Source organism: Chaetodon trifascialis, chromosome 4 (genome assembly GCF_039877785.1).
Source record: "Chaetodon trifascialis isolate fChaTrf1 chromosome 4, fChaTrf1.hap1, whole genome shotgun sequence".
In the NCBI taxonomy this organism is placed as follows: domain Eukaryota; kingdom Metazoa; phylum Chordata; class Actinopteri; order Chaetodontiformes; family Chaetodontidae; genus Chaetodon; species Chaetodon trifascialis.
Window position 1 is genome coordinate 22,981,351 of NC_092059.1, and position 22,861 is coordinate 23,004,211.

A 22,861-nucleotide genomic window follows, 5' to 3' on the forward strand; every position below is an offset into this window, starting at 1 on the left:
GGGACAACCCTGTTTCCTTTTGGCCGCAGCCCCCTGGAATCCAGCCCTGATCTGCTCCATAGCCTGCCCCAAATATATAGCAGAGGCACAGCAACAGCACTGCCAACTCCACTGTTGCGTGGTGTATGCCATAATATCACCTAACCCTGTGAAGGCGGTCAGTGGAGCCTCATGCAAATAAATGAGAGGGCAGTTTGTCTGAACTTGAGCTAATCAACCAATATGAATTAAATCAGCTGTGCGGGTAAAGCAAAGGAGTGCAGGCCTTTAGTTTAGTCGACTTGTAAATGTATCAGTGCATCACTGAGTGACATCTGTTAAGGCATGCAAAATCACCATCATTAATCATGTCAGTCAGACATTTCAGTCATTAAATACTATTTGAATTGGACACAGACATACTGGCTTAAAAAAATTGGATTTTCAGTAGGGAGAAAGAGAAAGATGGCAGATAGATAGTAGGTAAAGTAGCTCATGCTGCCATTTTCCACCTAATGTTAAAGTCTAGATCTGTTAATACAGTGAAAACTCATTTTCCTCTGCTCTGACTGACAGCCCATTCGCTCTCCACGTATCCTGTTACTATTACTGCTGCAACAGCCAATTTTCCCACTGGGATCATTAAAGTTTCATTGAAACCATTATGTCTGCAAACTCCTGTCATCGCTCAGTCCATCAGCCTTTGCATCCCACCACACAAAAATACTGCATCTTTTCTCTCATTAAACCTCCTCCCTCTTTAGAGACTTTCCTCTCCTTCAATCTTGTCTCACACCTCCTTCCTCCCCCTCCATCCCTGGCTTCTGCAGATGTGCGTTAGCACAATTTTGTTAATTAAAACAGACATCCGCCCTCACACGCAGGACATACACAAAGTAACGTGGGCTTCAACGATCATTGCCACACACCCAGGACTGCAAACAACATGTTCTCTCACTCCCACCTACAAAAACACCTCCCTCCACATGCACACAATGTGTTGAAAACCTTGGCTAGCCTGGATAGAACAGCTTGTTGTGTCCAGACCAGTGCCCTCAGCTTCAGCATGACTTGATTCACACCCGCTGTGACCTGCCAAGAACCAGACTACTGGCCTACCGAACAACAGGAGCCTTCTCATCAGAGGGTCTACTGCCACAGAGCCGTGCTCTGCATCCTGTCTTTAAAAACGCAGCCACCTCTAAATCAGAGGTTTGATATTCAGGCGTTGTCTACTTTCCCGCCTTACAGTCAGTGAACTGGAATCACTCCAGACCTTGAGATACTGACGGCTACAGCGTATAAATATCACATCCATGCCAAGGGATATCAAGCACGATTGCCTGAGTCTGACGGCCTCCTGGTGCCAAGAATACACAAAATCTTCTTGGTCAAAGTGTCAAATGATTCACAAGACACTCCAGTACCCCATACTCGGACACCTGAGGGAACACAGTGAAGCCTTTTCTAAATCCACAAAACACATGAAGCAAAGAAAAGCAAACTCTTGTGACCCCATGATCTGCCAGAGGGTAAGAGCCTGCTCACTGCTCTGAATCTGGGTTTCCACAATTGGTCTGAAGCCTCCTATTCATTCAGCAGCTGACAGACTTCAAAGTAAAATCAAGGATCTATCCAGCCGCTTCAAGCCCATCCTCTTCCCTCCACCTCTGCATCCTTTATCCCCTCATGCTTGTCTTTGAGTTTGGCCGATCAGTGGAGACGACTGCCCGTCACCCTCTTGTCCTTCAGTCAGACTTGGCCGCTCCACTCCGCTGGCCTCCAGCTCACCTCAACCAAACAGACCAGAGCACAGCATGGCAGCATCCTGGCACTGAGCGCGCACACACAGCGCACACAGAGCTTTAATTCAGATGAACACTTCCTATTTTATGTGTGTGTCTCGGAGGGCAGGAAGCCAGCGTGGTAATAGGATGTTCCTCGCTTGCTTTGTAACGTCTCAAAGACATGGGCTGAGGCCAAGACGCAGGGCAAAAGCAACGGCGCCAAGCTGCACTGAAACGCCTGATGCTATCTTGAGCGCTGAATGCCATTTGTTTATGTAATGCAGTTGGAAAAAATACCTACTGATAGCATTTAGAGATTAAATGATTAGTTTATTATCTCTGAACTGGTGGTTGGGATATCCACAAGAAGAATCAGAGGTGTCATTTCATTTTTTCCATGGGCCTGAGATTTGATGGCCATCGAACGCAAAACACAACAGCCAATCAACTGTTTTACATCCTACGCCGCGGACAATAATCCGTAATCCAACATCAGACAGCCAATCATGTGTAATCTGACATCAGACAGCCAACATATTAATCTCATCAGGGGATTATGACGGTCCGTCAGGCAGCGCCTCCACTCAGCAGATCACCCGGTCTTTGCTTTGCCACAGCGCTGATGACAAGACCGCGCAGAGGTGAACGAAGCAGGTTTCATGAGCAAGTAAAGGAAATCCTGCGTCATCTCCCAGTACTGATATATTCACTGCACTGATTCTGTTGGACAGCTGATGGTGAATCTACTACTACATTTTCAAAATCCTGCTGTTGAATGTCAATCCCACTGTTGTACTGTTGGATGACGTTATTCTTTTATCCCACTCTTGTATATATACTTGTTTTGAATTTGCATTGCACTTGTTCTAATACTTTATACGCTTTATTGATGCTGCTGTATATTGGAATTTCCCCTTGTGGGACTAATAAAGGAATATTGAATTGAATTGTATTTTGTAACTATTAATTTCCTGTTATCTTGAATTTCCTCTCCCACTGTTTCTTTACTGACATCCTCAAGATTTGAGGAAACTGTATCTGATACCATACTTTCCAAATAAAGGACCTTCACAGAGAAGTGCTCCCACCGTGCAAACTGAAACCACACTCACACCTTTAGCAACAGGCTATATTCAATCCAAGACAAACTGACAAAGTCCAGTTGCGATCGATTGAATGCCCTGAAGCTTACAATGACCTGGATGAATGAGAATATTCACAGGCATCAATCACTGAGATTACATTTCCTCCTTCAGTTTTAAAGCCTCGTCTGCGAGCCAGTGTCTCCATCTGTCCATCTGGGAACACAGACTGAGACAGCTGATTATATCCTCTCCATGCTTGGTCCTCGCCCAGGGTGGAAACAAGGAAGAAAACCTGAATGGATATCATGAATGGGAGATCCAAAAAAACACTGATATCCTGACAACTGGCATCTGCATTCATGTGCGCGCTATTTCACAATCCTCTGGAAGAAAAACAAAGTTATCTCTTCGTCTGTAGTAGCACGGTCAGGTTACATTTGAGGGCTGAGCAAGCAAAAATTGAGCTTATATTAAACTGCAGATAATAACCACTGAGGTCAGCTGGAGGAGTATCATCTCTACACACACACACACACACACACACACACACACACACACACACACACACACACACACACACACACACACACAGAAAGGATGCTGCTGGTTGCCTCTCTAGTTACAACAGCTCGCAATGGCCAACACCCCAAAAACAGCCATGCTGGAGCTCACCACACTGTCCGCTGTGGCTCCTATTCAAGCAAATCCTCAATAAATTCACCACATGCTGCAAATAACAATGAAACCACATGATAATAACCAGTTTGAGACACGGGGCTGGTGTAAGAGGGGATACTGTACTTGTTGTACTTGACAAAGAGCAGCGCCGGCTCATATCTGAGTGACTTCTCTGATCAAATCTAATATGACTGACTTGTTTTCAGCGGCTCACTGACTCATGAGGGCTACAAAGACTGGACAGACATCACGGCGGCTGGTCCGGCTCCTCTGACCGTGTGTCCCCAGCTTTTCGCATGGAAGTTGAGACAAAAGATTGGACAACCGGCAACAAAGGAGCATGCTATGCCAATCAGCGCGTGAGGCACACGGCTGTGAAGTTGAGGTCTGAGCGGGCGGAGCAGGATGGTGGTCTCTACGCGGACCACACCGCCTCTCCACCCCGCTGCCAGCTACTCTTTCAAACAGGGTGTGACACACAAAAAACGTCAAAAATACAACTTCGTAACTTGCAAGTCAAAGACAAACATCAGCTCCACGGCACAGATAGCATTTGAATTGACAAACAATGTGGCGGAGGGGGCAGCGGCTGTCTTGACCGTGTGTCTGCGGACCTGCCTATTGTTCCGCCGCTGTCACAGCCGTTAAGGTGCGCCGCGGATTAGCTTTAGCTTTAGCCCCGCCGGCTAACAGCGCAGCCGGCCAGCTAGCGTCAGCGTTAGCCGCTCGCCTTCCACACAAAGCTAAAAGGTAACACGGCACCTTTCTTCCCCTCGGTTTCCCGGGAGTCGGTGCGTTGTCTGCGCCGAAACACTACGCAAACAAGCCGAGCAGTTGCTCAGAAAAGGAGTTTTAAGAGTTTAAACATACCCAGAGCTCCGTTCCCCAACTCATTGCGGATCCCCCTTCTGACTTCTCCCGTGTTGGACGCAGTTCTCCCGGCTCAGAGTCTCCGAACAGCCGCTGGGACTCCGGTCCTTCTGACTGACTGTCGACAAACACACACTCCTCCTCCTCCCTCCTCCTCCTCCTCCTCCTGCTCTCCCTCCTCCTCTTGCTCTCTATCCGCCTGAAAATGCAGGGCCGCCCAAACCAGGAGCGCTGGACCGCAGCGGCCCGAAAAATGCTGTGGTCATCCAAGTGGTTTCACACCTTAGAATGACCAATAAAGAAAGAAATAGCTGAAATACATGAAGAACTGTAATTATGTGATGTTAGACTTAAAAACATAACATAGGCTACGACCTGGAAACAACAAGCATTTCAATTAAGTGAAGGGAATAATTAAAAACAGAACAATTCAATCCATTCATACAATTAATTATGATTGAAATTTTATTTATTCTAAATGTAAGTATAATTAATTAATTCAGCAATAAAAAATACCTGTAAAAGAACCAAAAAAAAAAAAAAAGCTGCCACACAAAACAAGAATTTTCTGATTGGAACTGATTGTCTCAATTTATCATCAAGTTTAATCAAATTTTATTTTGAACAGTTTTAAACTAGTTTGTCTTTATGTTTACAGTCAGCCCACCCGCTCAATTTTCAGTGTCATAGTGTAAAAGACATAAGGATAGAACTATTGTTTGTTGCTTTGACCACAGACCCATATAACACTGAAATTTTGTCACTTGGCAGGTTAAGAAACAAACCCAAAACCAAACAAATAAATAAATAAATACAGACAATGAAGAGATGTGAGATTGAACGGTATAAATTCACTGTCAAGGCCAAAGCAAGCAAAAAAAAAAAAAAAAAAAAAAAGTAATAATACTTTAAAGGCAGAGTTTGTCTATGGTTTCTTCTATCTTATTACTCGGAGGAATTTATAGTGGGGGTTGGATTTGTGTAAGACATTATGCTGCACTCTGCTTTACAGTAATAACTCAGGAATCATCAGGGACCAAATTTTAGAGGCTTCTCTCAGTAACATGTGCAGAGTCTCCAAATATCTCCTTCTGATCTAAATGTGTTCCTTTAAAAACATTTATTCTTTATTTAAATTAAATGACCCACATGGGAGAAACACTAAAGCTAAAACTGACATTGATGATAATGGATTTTGAGAAAATCAACTTTATTTCAGGTGGTCATCATCAGTTAATGTCATCTCTTTGTGAGGCCAAAGAGACTCTGTAGGTAGTACTCCTGCTATGGAATTTAACCTGTTATGCATTATTTCACTGGGTCGAAGGCCAGTTTATGCTTTTATAATATGTAATAAACGATCTTTGGACAGACACCCAACTCATTAATTGGTGAAAAAACAGTTCCCTCTAGCGGCCATTATTCGTCACTACAGCTGTAGTCAGCTAAATAGATTGTCCTTGAATATTACAGTTGAAGATATTCGTCAACAGAGAGAAAATGAATCTGCAACAATCTAACAAAAATAGAATTAGGCCAACTGTCAATTGAATATTTGTACTCACAGGCAGAGGTGAAGGCATAATATAGATAACATAGTATATATGAAGGACAGAAGTAATGATTACTGGCATTATTGATTTATCTGCTACCTGTTTTCTCAATTATGTGATTATTTGTTTGGTTGTTGTAAAACATCTGGGAAAAGTGTGAAATACCCTCTTCAAATCTCCAGAACAAAACGTGACATCTTCAAAATGCTTATTTTGTCCAACCAACAATTCAAAGGCCAACTGTAATTTATGTTTGCTTCAACAATAAGCAAAAATAATGATGGGTTTAAAAAAAGAAGAAGTTGCCAAATTTTCTACTTTAATGATATGTTAATCAACATATCATTTCAGCTCAAATTTTACATATACTGCCTCTTTAATAAACAACATCCATCCATCCATCCATTATCTATACCGCCTATCCCTTTCGGGGTTGCGGGGGGCTGGAGCCTATCCCAGCTACAATGGGCGAGAGGCGGGGTACACCGTGAACCGGTCGCCAGCCGATTGCAGGGCCACATGCAAAGACAGACAAACATTCACACTCACACTCACACTTACGGACAATTTTAGAGTCATCAATTAACCTAATGAGCATGTTTTTGGTCTGTGGGAGGAAGCCGGAGTACCCGGAGAGAACCCACGCATGCACGGGAAGAACATGCAAACTTCACACAGAAAGGCCCCGCCTGACCCGGGGATCGAACTGGCAACCTTCTTGCTGTGAGGCACGCGCACTACCTGCTGCACCACCGTGCAGCCTAATAAACAACAATGCATCTTATTTTGAAACCCCATCTTATTTTGCATTTAATATCTTGTTATGTAAAGCAATCTAACTAGAAAAAAAGAGCTGTCAAATTAATGGTAAAATGTACAATACTTCCCTCTGGATTGCAGAGGAGTAAAGTGCCTAAAATGGAAAGAATCAAGTCATTTTGTCTCTCTGTTTGATCTTCCTGCCACTACGCACTCCCCCTCCTTTCCTGTAGGTGGCGGTAAAGTACATCACATTCAGCAAACTGCGAACAAAGCGCAGTGAAGAAGAATCTCCTCCGCTGTGCTGAGAAGGCAGTGAAGTAGTTAGGTGTGTTAGGGGAATATTTACCTGAAATTGTGTAATTATCTGCGCCACAGCAGACACAGACAGACATGTACCACTGCATGACAAGGTAAGAGACGTGACACCCTTGACATCCATGAATCCATCACCTTCCACTTGTTTCTCCATTGAAGTGCACTGAGACGTCTTCACGACCTTTGGCATACATTTCTTTTTGTGTAACTAACGATTTATACACCGTCAAAAAGTTTGTCTACGGCTTACTACGAACACATTTCACTAAGTTAGGTTTAATTTAGTTTATTTTCATGCATTAACGAAAACCTACAAGCTATATATGAAGCCAACCTACAGCCCCCATGCGTTCATTTAGCTAAGTAACAGATCAGTTAGGTTAGGTTCAAACTTGCAGGAGAAATTGAATTAAAAGATACTAAGTTAACACTCATCTCTGACATGATGTCGATGCTGTCTGGCTCTTGCAGTCTCCAAAGCTGATGATGCCACCCTCTGTAGAGGAAATCAGTGTGTTTAGGATTATCTACTGAAGTGAATGTGAGACTAACACACTGGAAGGACGCTTGATGACAGGTTAAAGTCATGCATTTCAAATGTATGTAACAGGTGCATTAATGTGAAAGTAGTGTTTTACTGCAGTAGTTTAAACTGGTAATTTAGTCCATGTAGTTAAATCCAACATTGCATCATATTTTAGAACCTGTTTGCAGGATTTGTACAGAAAATCTTCATTTGTGCAGGACAGTAATTTGTAACTATAGCAATTAAGTAAAATGTGCTGCATTTCCACTGGTGGTGGATGTAAATGTGCTAATACCACCCTGTACATGTACTCCAGACCTGCATTCAGAACTTAAAAAAAATTAAACTTACAAGCATCTTGGCAAAAGCAAAATGTATTGAAATATATATATATGTAAAATATTATCACTGTGACTTTCAGATAAATGTAGTGTGTTTCCCTCTGAATTGTGGAGCAGTAGTAGTATGAAGCAGCATATACTTGCGATCCCTTGTTGCAGGTGCCAGTTTTGACCTCAAAACTTATGCTTAATGTTCAAGGCCCAAAGAGGTAAAAGCATCTGGTATTCACACAGAAAAACTGAAAGATTGGAGGTGAGAAGATTCAAATTTGTGTTGCAAAACTTTGTTTTTTTCCCCTAACCAATGCTGCCATTTGTCCTATGACTGATAGGAGGGTCCTCTTAGGAACAAACAGATATGTGCCAGAGGAAAATTACACTGTGGATAGATCCCCAGTCTGTCACACAGACAGACACATCCACACCTACGGGCACTTAAAGAGTTTCCAAACTACCAAAGCTTCTGGTCAATGGACTGAATGTGTCATCTCGAGAAAATCCCTGCCTATACATGCGTCTCAGCTGATCAGGTCAGATTCCAGCCTGGGATCTTGTAACTGTGAGGTGACAGTGGTATCGTTACTGCCATGCCATCCCTGTCATTAATCAGTGGACAGGTGTTTAATCCTGTGTTAAGATGTAATGTGATTCTTGTGTGTATGGGGATGTTATATTATGCATAGGGACTGCCCCACGCTGCTGCATCTGATTCATCATTGAATTTCCATCTGTTTGTTTGTGTTTGTCACCTCTCTGTTCATAAAAGGAGTGTGTGTAGCGGAGGAAGAGTGTGTCCTGCCTTTGTGCCTCCTCACACCCAGTCGCCATCATGGACCCTGAGAAACACAGCGGAGGAGAAACATCACAGGTGAGTACATCACTAGACGTCCTGTGGGCTAAATATATGAGCCATACTGCATTTTAAACTCTCTTCTGCATGTTGCCTGTTAAAAGTCCACCCAGGTTTTGTTTTAACCGACGGTTTGTATCAGTGCCAACCCTGTTCACACACTTTGTCAATCTTGCGCTGCAGGCTGTCCGAACAGCGTTGGCAGTGTTCAGTCCGCTGGATGAGCTCTGCTGCCAGGAAGAGGAGAGCTCTGCGCAGTGCCTTCCCAGTGCTGGAGCAGCCCCTCCAGCCCATCCACCGACACGTGTATGAAGCTAATCTCCGAAACAGCAACGCCTGCCATAAGAAGTAGGTTCTGCTCTGGTCATTGATTGGAATAGAGTTGTGATTGCACGGCATTCATCAGCTCTCTCACGCTGTAAGGTACGTGGAGTTGAGTGAGAAGGTCAGGAAAGGAGGCGGGGAAAACGCCATCACCAGACACACCCAGAGAAACAGGAAGCTGCTGGTCCGGGATCGGCTGCGCCTCCTGCTGGATCATGAGGACTTCCTGGAGCTGTCACCTTTTGCTGGTTTGGGTCTACCATACGGGGACATCCCTTCAGCCGGCTGCCTGACTGGTCAGAAAAGCACTAGCTGCAATCCTGTATCTTTGGTACTAACTTTAGACTGTATCATCTAACTAGTTTGACTACAGCCTCAGATTTACTCCACTTTACTTCTTTTGTTTCATCCATTAAGATGATGGAAATGTGACTCACACTGACTCGTGTGCTACCTGTGTTTGTAAATGTATCCATCCAGGTATTGGCAGGATCAATGGCTTGTGGTGTGTGTTTATCGCCAACGACGCCACAGTGAAAGGCGGCACAGCGTATCCAATCACAGTGAAGAAGCAGCTGCGGGCGCAGGACGTAGCAATGCAGAACCGCCTGCCTTGTGTCTACCTCGTCGACTCTGGTGGAGCTTTTTTACCACTGCAGGTTAACACGCACACTAACACACACACATCACACACACCTCCAAATAAGTGCTTCGGGTCTTTTCATGTGAATGTTACCTGAATCATGCTGACTGCTATATTAATCCCCATTTCTTTGTGTGTGTCTAATTATCCAGTCAGAGATCTTTCCTGATAAAAACCAGGGAGGAAGGACGTTCTATAACGAAGCCATCATGTCTGCCATGAGGATCCCCCAGGTAAAGAAATATGAAGTTGTAAAGGTCTGCTCTGACAGGACAGAATAATCATGAAATTGGCTGAGAATGAATGAATTTGTTGCAATGAACCTTAAACAGATCTGACGTGAGGCTCTGATATGGCTTTTCAGTGGGTTTGGTCGTGGGTAGCCTGTTTTAAGGTTCCCCCTCTTCTGCAGTTTCAGTGGATTGGATGTATAAATATCCTTTTTGACTACATCAGATTAAATGAGTAGCTTTAGGTCACAGTAAGCACTCACGCATGCAACTTTGTGTCAATCAAAGGTGTCAGTGGTGTGCGGGTCGTGCACGGCGGGTGGAGCTTATATTCCCACTATGGCAGAAGAGACAGTGATGGTGCACAGGATAGGGACCATATTCCTGGGAGGGCCGCCATTGGTCAAGGCCGCCACGGGTGAGGAAGTGACGCCAGAGAACCTGGGAGGAGCCAGGCTTCACGCTGAGTACGTCCATAAAACAAAGCAGCCCATAAGTTTACACCGACTGAAGAAATAACATGAATAACAATGAGTTCACATCATCTTATTTTACTTATCTTCTGCTTTCAGGGTGAGTGGCTGTGTGGACCATTTCGCTTGGGAAGAAAAGGAGGCGTACGAATACACCAGAAACATCATATCCACCCTCAACTTCCAACTGCCCGAAGAAGAGGAGGAGGACGAGGAGGAGCCGCTGTATCGTTCAGAGGAGCTTCTGGGGCTCGCTCCCAGAAGTTATGACTACAGTCTGGATGTTAAAATGGTACAGTATGCACACACACAAACATGAGAACAACTGCAGCCACATAACCTTAGACAGACAGAGTTTCAGACAATCGGTGGGCGAGCTTGTATTTCCTGTAAATGATTCTCGTTCGTTGTCACTGAATCCAGAATTGATCACACGGTTCTGGTCATTGTTTCTGTCTGTCCAGGTGGTCAGTCGGCTGACGGACGGGAGCCGCTTCCAGGAGTTCAAAGCTCGCTATGGAACCACACTCATCACTGGCTTTGCAAAGATCCATGGGTAAAAGAGCAGCCAAAAGCAACCTCCATAGGTTTCCTGTCTGCATACTGCATGTGTTGCATACCAGCACAGCCTTCACCCCACGAGCTGGGACGGCTTATTGTTTGAGAGTCGCGTGGTCAGAGCAGAAGTGAGTGTTCCCACATTGTTTCTGTGTGATGCTGATCGAGTGTCTGTACCCTGTTAGCCACCTGGTGGGAATAGTAGCCAACAACGGAGAGCTGTCGTACCAGGCCGCGCTGAAAGGCAGCCATTTTGTCCAGTTGTGTGACCAGAGAGACGTCCCCCTCCTCTTCCTGCAGAACACAGCACCCACAGCAGCTCCAACGCTCTCCACAGCACAGGTGTCCAGTCTGTGTAAATGCATTTGATGACCGAGCAGAGCAGAAATCTTCAAAACTACTTTCCTTGGATTCAGAATTCCAATATTTGTCTCTTGTCTTCTAGGCAGAGACGAACACAAACCGTCTGAAGGCTCAGGGTTCAATGATGTCAGCAGTAGCGTGTGCCTCCGTCCCCAAAATCACTGTGGTGATTGGTGGTTGCCATGGTGCTGACAGCTACGCCATGGTGAGGGACTCAGTATCTCAACACTAAATACTTCTCAGACGATGTCAAGTCAAAGTAGGTTGATTAGAAACCTGCTGACGAATGAACAGGTGTCTTTATTGATGACAGTAGTGCTTGGCTTTGTCTTTCTAGATGAGTGCATCTTTAAAGCTGCAGACATTCAAGGATTTTGTCTGCAGTTTCATAATCACATATTATAAACCATAAATCTTTATCATTGTCAATCATGAAACCTCTTCATGATCTCCAGATCTTGGCATCTGGTCTGAAAAGTGTCTCTGTATTCAGCTTGGAATGAAATGCAGCTACATTTTTGTTACACTGGCTGTGAACTACAGCAAAGCACTGTATACATACAGTCCCCACTATTCTACAGTATAATCACACATTATACTCGTGCAGGATTTAGGACACGGGGTCAATCCCACAATAATTTGAACCTCGTTTCCTGGTTGTCTCCAGTGTGGGCGGGCCTTTGACCCTAATTTCCTGTTCCTGTGGCCCAGCGCCAGAGCATCGATGACGGCTCCGGGTCACTCCGGCTCTCTGCTTCCCCCTGACAGTGAGCAGGACGAGGAGCAGAAGAAGAAGCTGGAGGATGACCTGAACAGGAGGTTAGAGGAGGAGAGCTCAGCCTTCTTCTCCTCCGGCAGGCTCTGGGACGATGGAGTCATTCTGCCTCAGGACACCAGGAAGGTAAAACAACACAGTTTGGTTTCAACTATCAACTCTCCTCTTTTCCCCTCTGTGACGACTTCATGCACACATCTGTGTGTGTTTGCAGGTTCTCAGAGACTGCCTGGACATCATCAAACAGCAGCAGTATCAACTGTCCACAGAGAAACTGCAGGCAACACTTTTACGTGTATAGAAGCTTCCATCCTTCTCCTCCTCACCTCCTCTGGACACCACAGACATCTGTGAGATTAAGCTGCTGCTGAGGGACGTGCGCCAGAATAATCTGTCTGTATCTCATGCCAACAGTTTTGCATACAGAGTGATTAGTGATGGTCGGTGATGAGAACTTGGAGCAGTTCTTTAAAGACTTCTGGAGCAGCAGATTACTCACTTCATATTGAACCTACCTTATCATTGTTCATACCGTATGTCGTATATGGTACTGCTGCTGCCCTGGTTATGTAAAGTTATTATGTTTTGATTACTCAGGCTATAAATTAAAAATTTATATAAAATCAGATCAGTAAAAGTTTAATTTCTTATTTTGAATAACACAAATCACCTGCAATGCAAAGGTGTTAGCATGGACCCTGCAGAGGAAGACCTGCAGCAGATATGAAGATGATTTCATTTCATTGGCCATAAGGTGGAGGATACCTTCAAAGGTCCCATGAAATGTGATCACTGCTTCCTTAAACCTGCATAAATTGACTGTTTTGGCCACTGGGGGGCAGCACAAGAAGCCTGGCACCCAACATAAACATTAACAACAGCTAACAGTATGACTGCTGTTTATACATGCGTGCTCATCGAATGTTTGTCTTGCACATAACACAGATTTAGATTTAGAATTGACAGTTTCTCTGTGGTCAAAATATCTGGTGGATACAGGACTGAAATGTATCTTCACAGAAGTCACAGAGTCTTCTCTCCATGGGAGTGTTCATGTGTAGCATTTCTTTTATTGTCAGGACAACTACACTGTATTATAATTGTAACATGTCAAGTGTAATTGTTTTTATTTGTATAAAAGGAGAAAAAAAATGTAAATACATTTTAAAATATGTGATGCAGAAATATTGTTTGTATTTAACTGTAGTTCTTTCCAATGATGATTTCACCGATCTGCTGGTGCTGTTTTAATTATGAAGTCCAACACTTTCAATGCAGTGAATGTTTGAACAAAAGCAAAAACAAACTGAATGAAGTAAAGTCAAGCTTCGGCTCACTTCTCTTTACACTCACACTGTTTTCCTCCACCAGCTACAGGACACTGAGCAGTTCTCCTTTTGAAGGAGGACATTGTTACATTACAGTCAACAGACTCTGCTAACTGCAGCGAGCTTGAACCCAGAAAGTACATAGTGAATGAACCATGTTTTACGCTGTGTTCCAAGGAAAAGAAATGCTTAAACTGCAACTAAATTTCAAAGAATTGCATTAACCACTGATGTATTGCTAATTGAAATTCACAGCAAGGCAACTAAGCTAGCACTCTTTAACAGAAATGAGTCGGTTGTACATATTTTGTGCTTTTGCCTTGAAACTATGCCATTCAATGTAAATCATTTTCATGCAACTCACTAGAATTGATGTAGTGAAGTGACTTTATGTGAGTGTCCTGTTGCTGTTATGGCTGTGATGGATTGAAAAAACTATTTGTAGTGCTTTTCTGATAGAAAGATCTGGTTGGCTGGCAGGAGAGTGAACATGGTGCATTAGTCGCATCAGGTCAGGGTCATGGCTTGTACATGCCGTGGAGGGTCACAGGGATGATGGTGTTGACCTCTGCCCTGGCCAGCTCTGTCAGTTTCCTGGCATCCAGCACCAGCAGGGAACCTGGTCGCTGTGCTCCCGGCTTCACCACGATGCTCAGCAGCACACCTGCAGCACAGAGACAGAGGGCGTTGATGTGTGCTTGTGTTTCCACCGCAGACGGGGTTAAGATGAGGCAGTGGTGGAGGAGACACTGTAATCATTCTTCCATTTCTACGTATTTATGTCTCCAGCTGTACTGAAGACATGAGAAGATGACAGAATGGGGCAGATCACAGTGTCACATATGTGTCATGTGTATTTGTGTATGTATGATGGTGTGTGTGTGCGTCCTACCATCGTCCTCCTCTGTAGCTCCAGGTGTTGGTACAAACAGCGGCTCTGATGGGTAACAGTCTTCCTCCTGCCACACCCAGGTCTCTTTGGTCTGTACGTTCAGCTTGACGATCTGCAGCAAGTCAGCAACAAATAACGAACAGGCTTCATTAACATCAGCGTCAGTGTCAGCAAACGCCGGGTGATAAACGAGCTCGTACCCTGTCGGGGATGAAATGGTTAAGTCCCAGGCCGTAGACGAAGGAATACTTCTTCCCACGACACAGAGAGTAGTTAATCTGTGGAAACTCAAAGGCTGAGAGAGAAAGAGAGGCACAAAGAGAAATATTACAAATGAAAGAGACCCAAATGAAAACGTGTGTAAGCATTGTGGCAAAAAACACCTTGGTTGTGAGTCTTGATTGAAAGTAAGTACATTCACACAAGTACTGTGCTTAAGTACACAGACTTGAGTATTTCCATTTTATATTCCTTTATACTTCTATTCCACTGCATTTTGGAGGCCAATATCGTACGAGAGTACAAAAGTACAACATTTGCTCAATAAAGTATGATGCATTTATTTCAGAACTTCAGTTACTAGTGACAAAAAATAGTCAACATTTTTATGATGTAATATAAATTCAGCCATCCATTAGTATATAAAATCATCCTAATTTGCTCCCCCTTTACCAGCTGCAATATTAAAGTCATGAATACACTGATGCATCACTAATGGACTATTCTGCATAATGACTACCTCTACTTTTGGTACGTTAAGTATATTTTAATGCTAATACCGCCATACTTTGTACTGGTTTTACCTCTTCCACAGTACTTCCTCCAGCAATAATGAACCTTCAAGCTCAACTTAAAAGCATCATACTGACTCATACTGATTCTGATTCATCACGCTGCATGCTGTCATTAGACAGGGGTGTGTGAGGCCATGTATTACCCGTGGGGGCTTGTGTGTGTATGTGTGTTACCTTGTCTTGGTCCAGAAAAGAGGACTTCGGGTTCCAGCCAGATGGTGCCATCGCTACGAAGAACAGCAGTAGCTGTCGTGTAGGGCAGAGAAACCAGATTCTTCCCCTGTTCTTCCTGAAAACACACACAAGCACGCAGGTGGATATACACACAAACTGTAAGCACACACTAGTGTGAGGTTGCAAAGACATTACTAACTTGCAGTGTGTATATTCGTGTGTGTGTGTGTGTGTGTGTGTGTGTGTGTGTGTGTGTGTGTGTGTGTGTGTGTGTGTGTGTGTGTGTGTGTGTGTGTGACTCACCCTGTGTATGTCCAGCGGCAGAACGTATCGTCTGACCTCGGGCTGAGGAGCTCTCATTGCTGCTTTCTTCACTTCCTCCCACTCCTGCTTCATGTTGGCCATGTACAGGTAGTTATACACAAAGTCATGACTGTGGAAAGAGAGAGATGTCAGGATGAGACAATTATACCCATCATGCAACACTCACACAGACACACACGGGGTCACACTCACCCTTTCCACGTGCAGAGGTCAACGACGATGAATCCCTGCTCCTCGTAGGCGTTGATGTGGTGGAAGATGTTGAAAGCTGACGTTCTGAACCTGTGGCTGCTCAGATAACCTGCTGAGTCCCGAGTGGCCAGGTGGAACCACGTCTACGACACACACATACACACACGTATGTATGAACAGAAATGTTCAGGAAGACGAAGGCTCAGATTCAATTATTACAGTATAATTAGTACATTATTAATTATGGTGTTTATTCAGAGTAATAAATGAATGCCAAATGAACAACTTTCTTATGTTCCAATATGAAATAATACTAATAAATATCTGATCTTTGGAACTGCATGTAGCCTACATCCATACACAGATTACAAGACAATGGGCCCCCTGGACAGGGACATGTAAAAGGCCCCCAGCCCTCCTGCACAGGAGCAAGAGGACAGACAGAGACACAAAACAGCTGCATCTATTGTGTTGAATTTTGTGTATCTTTATAGCTATTTTACATCACTTTGTAATTATTTTGTGCATCTTTGTAGTTGTTTTGCAGCTCTCTGTAGTTGTGTTTGATTGATTCTCCAACAAGAAATGTGAACAGCTACTTCATACAGAGGTCCTGGATCTGTAAACCACCCGTGGCACCAACAAGCCAAGGACCTATCACCCACTGAGGGCCATGCCTCATCCCTCATGCCTCATGCCTCATGCCTCATGCCTCATGCCTCATGCCTCATGCCTCATGCCTCATGCCTCATGCCTCATGCCTCTGCTTACCCCCATAGTGTCGTTGGATTCAAAGCAGTCCATGTATGTGGCTCCTCTGACCGTCCAAGCCGACAGGAACTTGAACAGGTTTATCTTCACTGGCTGCTCCACGAACACAAAATAGTTGTCTGTCATACCGAAACTATGGAAAGACAAGCAGACAGGTAGATACATGAGCAGCAGCAAAACGGTGATTTTTTCTGACTGGTTTGGAAAAGTTTTGTCAAACAGATGCAAAGTGTAAGATTGAGTGGAATTCCTTGTGCTGTGTGTTCATACTGAGAAATGAAAAGCAGCAGGGTACCTGTGTATGTAGGAGGGCTTTAACCTCTCACTGCTGGGCAGCTGGACCACAACCTGGGATTTCTCTATGGGATCTGATTGGTCTGGAAACACACCGCCACAGTGTGGGACATCAAACAACAATGAAGACAATATATGTATAATATGTATAATATTTTTATTTTATTTGCATTGTCTTGCTCTTATCTGGACCATTGAGTCTGTAATAAAGTTTATTATTATTAATAACAATAGTAATGGTGTAGTAAAACATCAAACATGTTGAAAGGAATTTCAACTTTGTTCAGTTGATAAAAAGCTAAAAAATCAATTAAATTCAGTTCACTGATGGTTTAGATTGAAACAAAACTCACCTCTCTGAGCAGGCGGGATTTTGACGATATTATAAGCCAGACTCATGTTTTTGCCAAAGCAGTTACCGATGTTATAGACTGTACCATCTGTGTCAGTGTGGGGGTGAGCAGTCAACCCATTCACTGAGAGGTACTTACACAGGTCCACCTAATAAATACATAATAAATACACACACACAACACACAAGAAAAAGAATATAAGAAAGAGTCAGACTGGTGAAGGGTCACTGTGTTTAAATGACATCATCACTTTAAATGTATGATCAATTACATTACACTGCATACAGCATAAATACATCATTACTGTAAAAAAAAAAATTAACCATGCAGATGATTTGTATATACCAGATGTATTTTTTCAGATAGAACATTGTCACTGTAGCACAAAGCAAACAAACACTGGTGTCTGAACTAAAATGGCAATCATTTACTCAAATTCAAATCTTACGTGTATTGGAATTAAAAAAAACAAACAAACCCAGGAACTTAAATAGAAAAACTGTATCAGGAAACTTGCATTCATTATCAGTGCAGTCAGCATGATGTAAACCAATCAGCTCTCACCTTCTTTAAAGTCTCCAGCGAATCAGGATCAACCTTAGTGATGTAATTAGTCTCTGTGACAGCGTAGAAGTCTTCGCCGATTGGATAGACGTTCACTACGCAGTTATCAGTCACCTCTATGCCTCTGAAGTAAGTGAAGAACCTGCACAGAGACCAGGAAGGCTGATGGCTTCACACGGGGTCATATGTTAAAGCACATGAATACTGTGGAACATTATTACAGAACAACACAGAGCCTGACTACATCAGTAAACGCTGTGATGAACTCAAACTTCAGATTTTAGTGCTGTTGTGTGATGATGCTGCTGCAACAAACAATCATTTTCATTATCAATTCATCCAATCGAAGTTATTTTATTTATTTATTAATTTATTTATTAATTGTTAATTATTTGATCCACAAAAGGTCAATAATTAGTTAAAAGAAATGTGTACCAAAACTGACCAGAGCCCAGGTTAACATTTTTATACTGCTTGTAAACTGCAGTTCAAACCTCAAACATGTTCAGTGTAATACCCTTAACTAAGAAAACTAGTAAAACTTCACATTTGAGGAGATGGAACGAATCCATTTTTCAATGAATCAATTATCAAAATAACTGCTGTTTTACTTTCTGTCAGTTAATTAATTGATTGATTGACTAATTGTTTGAGGGCAAATGGTAATAAACAATGTTACCAACAAAAATCTATCTGGTTTCAAAGTCCATTCATTCATTTTCTCATCTAACTCGCCTCAGCACAGCGATTGGATGTATTTCCCAAAATGTCCACAACTGTATGACCATTTACATTAAGCACAGCACTGAAGAACAGGATCTTTGACCAATCAGACCAGAGCTGGACCTTTGGATAATGCTGAGAGGGTCAGGGGCTGGGCTGACCTGGAGAAGATGTTTTTGCAGGGGTCTGGGTAGGCTGCTGTTCCAAACTCAGTGATGACCACTCTGTTCTCTGTCATGGCACGAACATATGAGTCAGACCTGATGAACCTGAGCAGAGAGATCACACACATCATGTGCCAGAGAACCACAAAGTCACCAGATATACCATGAAACACATCACTGATTCTGCTCATTGAGCAAAACTCCTTTTGAAAAGCAGTTGGATGAAGCGTTTTTGTGGCCTGTAGCTGCTGCGTTTCTGCGTTGTTGTTTTTCTCTTGCAACATTCCAGGATGAATTGGATGAATTGACTGTCAACTCTTTCCCCCGCTGCACAGAACTGCATGCCTCTCTGCACTAACACATTTCAGATGTCATAAATGACCAGCATCTGGATTTGGATCTGCATCAAGAGTAATAATAACAAGTGATAAACAATGTGGACCAGGTTTGTTTTTCATGTTCAAAAATGCACGGCAATGCTAAGAGTTCCACAGTGCTTCACAGACAAAAGGGAGGAGAGATAAAGAACAGAAAAGACAACATGTAGAAACACAGACATCAAAAAAAGGTAGCGAGTTGTATTCTTACTTCCTGTAGTAGGTCACCTGACCGCCCTTCAGGTCAAACTTGTGAATGAGCGCCTGTCCATCAAACAGGTGGTGGAAAGATTCATCTCCCACCTCGAAAAGACCTGGACCCATCCTGAGGAGACTGCCGCCCAGCCAGGATGGTATAACACCTGCACACACACACACACACACACACACACACGCACACACACACACACACACACACACAGAAATTTGAAATGAGATTCCACGTGTATTTCTGCAGATGTGTCTCAGCCCAGAGTGATGGATGTGCAGCTGAGCAGCTGAGCAGATTCATAAAGGCAAAGAGAGTACCGGTGATGCGAGCAGGTATGGGTTCATCCAGCTCCTCCACCGTCTCAAAGATCTTCTTGTAGCCTCCAGCAGGATGCTCCACTCTGGAGAGGACAGTGAAAAACAAATTTTAAGGAACACTTCCACAACACGACCAGGTCGGAAACCTTTTAACTGTTTGGTTAAAAGCTTCTGTTACTGTGTGGTTTGCTCTTCACTGTTGAATCAGGACTTCTTCTAAACACGATGATATATTCCACACAGTGACTTTTTTTTTCTCCTCCACACAGTGACTGGGCTGCAAGCGATGCACATAATAACTTACCTGGAACTGAAAGTTCATTTGACCAAACAAACTTACTACAAGGTCCATTTAGTAACTGTTTTAAAGCATCCAGTTATATCACAACATCTTCTTCAGCACAGTAATTAAAACGAAAACAAAGTTATTCCTTTCAGTGTAAATTTGAACATCTACATTTTGGTTCATCTGCTGAGGAAGATGATGTGATCCATCAAAAGCTCCAGACGAGCAGCTACTTTCCTGGCTTGCTTCTGTACCGGCCAATACAAAACTTTCTTTTCTCTTTCTCTTTTGACCACTTTTATTTTGGCCCTCTGTGCATCTCTCTTCACATCTGTGTCTCATTTTGCCCTATTTCTTATCACACGCTCATTTTTCAGTGTTTTTTTCTTTTCTTTCTTCTGTCTCTTTTCCCCCTTTGTTCTGCATCTCCTTTGGTTGATCACATAACACCAATAAGTGCAAAGAGTGCAGCTTCTCCTCAGTTATTTAACAGAGGTCAGAGCAGACATCATCTTTTCAGGGTCTAGTCAGGTCTTGTCTCACAGCTGCAGCAATCGCTTTCCTCTTTATTCTCAAACTGAAAAATGGAGTTTTGAGGAAAACTCTGCGTCACTCTCACCATCAAACCTTTTTCTCTTACAAGGAAAACAACAAACGTCACTGAGTTGCGTCTCCAGGCTGCTTTCTCCTCTTTCACTCCAGAGAAATCAACACATTTGAACCTTGGAAGGTCCTTTTTGACAATATGTTTCATCTTGACGTTTTTATCCTCAAACATGCGAAACCTTTAGAGAAAGAAAGGGAAAGCTTTCCTCACCGGCTGACCATGCTGCTGTATGTTCTCCACGCACGTACGCACAAGCGGCCTGTAGAAAGAGACTCCGGTTTGCATCTAAACCGCACACAGATTTCCTGTGGCGTGGGATGGAAACTGGGCCCCCTCCTCCCTCCTCTCTTTACCTCTCATCCACCCCTTTTTGTCATTTTCCCCACCCCTTTTCCATCCTGCCTTGCTTCCCCCAATCCCTCCTTTCCTCTGCATCTCCCTCTCTCTTCCTCCCTGTTTTCCCTCCATGCCTGTTGCTCCCCTGCTCCCACTTTTCTTCTGGCCTCCTCCTCTGGTCTTATCCCGAGCTGAACAAGCCAGCTTTGTCTCTGTCCTTTGAGCTGTCTGGCCCTCGGCTCCATGCAGAATGTTCTCCAGGCCCAGAAACAAGGCCTTTGTCAACCTGGGAACACAAACACTCACTCACCTACCAATGATGTGGGTCAAACTAACAGTCAGCTTTTAAAAGCAGTGTGTTGATTTTGTTGTCTGTACACGGGCATGGACGTAGAACGAACGCTGTCTAATTAGTTCCAGACAGCCTCAGCAAACTCTCCAAAGCTATTTTAATTGGCTAGCTCTGAAGGGGGAGGAAGAGCAGCAGAAAGAAAGAGGGGGAGTGAATGATTAACCATGACTGCATTTTTTTCCTCAATCATTGAACATTGACTGCTGAATAGAAGGAATGAATTAAAATGAATAGTTGCATTAATAAGGGTTAAAGGAACAGTAATCTGTCTTCTAGACAGCAGCACCCCAAGACTCACAGTGACCCCGTCTGGCCACTGCTGCTTCTAGTGTTCATTGCTAAGGGGACCAAAAATGGAAAGATTAACCTCAGGGTAGGAGTTAGAATTACTGATACACTATTTGTCATTGTGTTGATTTTAGCCATCCTAGCAGTGATCGAAACACCTGAACAACTGGTACATGGATTGCCAGGACCTTTGTGCAAACATTCATGGTCCCCAGAGGGTGAATCTCCTGACTTTTCCTGGAGTGCCTCCACGATTAGACATTTGTGGTTTTGAATGAAATATTTAATCAAGCAGCCAATTCCGTGGCTTGAGATGTGCTGAGTATCATGAAAACAAGTCAGCCTGTGATGTTATGTGCCAGTATTGTATACAATGAGAGATTTTTGCGTAAAGAAGGCACGATGAAAAAAAGTAATGGCATCACCAAAATCAGTATGTTTCCTCTGGGGAGGATGAATGTTTGCTTTGACTTTACTGGCAATGTAGCCATGAAATAGGTCTGTAGAGGCGGAAAGGTGATGTAAAGTTATTAAGTTGGCAATGTGACCTGAGACTGGTGCTATAATGAAGCTAAATGAATGACAAATGGAAAGGACATGAAGACATGAACATTAAGACTGGATTTGGTGGAAGAAACTAAAAATAAACCAAATGAATGAAATCAATGAAACCCAACTTCATTAAACAGCCACTTAATTCTGAAGACCTAAAAGACTTACAATAAAGCCTTTTTTACAGTGTTGTCTTTCAACATATATGGGGCAGTTTGGGTGTGTTAACCATTATTAATGTTACTATCAAATAAACAGATTAGATAATTGGATTAAACTTTAATTCACTTAACCCCTTGGAATATCAATATATAGCCGTGTCAGGCAACTATGGCAGTGAGTGTTAGCCTCAGACGAGTCACTTATAACTCAAGTCTCAGGTGCTCTGGTTAAGAGTATTAACTTAATAAAAAAGGTGGAGGGAATATAATCATTATGGTCAGTGTGCCAGCCTGATTACTTAATACTAAACAGTGTTTGTACTTATGGCACACTGCACACATCATTTCACACACACAATCACATTCAGAAACAGGACAAAGTCATATAAATAGAACAGCTGAACAGGTTTATTTCCCAGGACTTTGCATAGCAAACGATGCAGAAGAAGAGTACAGGTGTACAACACACACTCCACCATAAAAGTCTTTGCCAAAAACACTGGTCACACATTCACACACACCATCTGATCTGAGGTATAGACGAACATATCAGGGTACAACTAATACTTCATATAACTCAAAAAAGGGAAGCTTGATCTTTGGAGTCAAGCTTGTAACATTTCCTAAGACACTTCACATAAGATGGGTTCTGTATTGCATCTTGACTAAATACCAGTTAGCATCTATCA

General features: G+C 43.2%; 3 protein-coding genes across 7 annotated transcripts in view; 1 reads left to right on the forward strand and 2 right to left on the reverse strand.

Annotated features, from left to right (window-relative positions):
- The window catches only part of fnbp1l (formin binding protein 1-like), a 43,593-nt gene extending 39,076 nt beyond the window's left edge, over nt 1-4,517 (reverse strand). For all 5 annotated transcript variants that reach the window (XM_070961662.1, XM_070961659.1, XM_070961661.1 and 2 more), the window contains exon 1: nt 4,400-4,517. In XM_070961662.1, coding sequence (XP_070817763.1) covers nt 4,400-4,423 — 24 coding nt within the window. In that variant the 5' untranslated portion in view covers nt 4,424-4,517. The remainder of the gene's footprint in view (nt 1-4,399) is intronic.
- A 2,451-nt stretch (nt 4,518-6,968) lies between these two features.
- LOC139330635 (methylcrotonoyl-CoA carboxylase beta chain, mitochondrial) lies at nt 6,969-13,456 on the forward strand. The gene is made up of 13 exons (XM_070961663.1): nt 6,969-7,124; nt 8,663-8,764; nt 8,930-9,094; nt 9,170-9,366; nt 9,551-9,729; nt 9,866-9,946; nt 10,232-10,410; nt 10,516-10,708; nt 10,881-10,972; nt 11,160-11,316; nt 11,420-11,542; nt 12,005-12,238; nt 12,327-13,456. Exons 1-13 carry the CDS (start codon nt 7,105-7,107, stop codon nt 12,411-12,413), a joined length of 1,809 nt encoding a protein of 602 aa, XP_070817764.1. The 5' UTR covers nt 6,969-7,104; the 3' UTR covers nt 12,414-13,456.
- Nucleotides 13,148-20,897, reverse strand: LOC139330636 (retinal Mueller cells isomerohydrolase-like). Its single transcript, XM_070961664.1, has 14 exons — nt 20,694-20,897; nt 19,591-19,673; nt 19,274-19,424; nt 18,683-18,790; nt 17,799-17,940; nt 17,235-17,382; nt 16,883-16,964; nt 16,588-16,720; nt 15,817-15,959; nt 15,604-15,733; nt 15,301-15,415; nt 14,533-14,627; nt 14,333-14,444; nt 13,148-14,104 (listed from the first exon to the last, which is right to left on the reverse strand). The coding sequence occupies exons 1-14, from the start codon at nt 20,702-20,704 to the stop codon at nt 13,959-13,961; spliced, it is 1,599 nt and encodes a 532-aa protein (XP_070817765.1). The 5' UTR covers nt 20,705-20,897; the 3' UTR covers nt 13,148-13,958.
- Nucleotides 20,898-22,861: the final 1,964 nt, after the last annotated feature.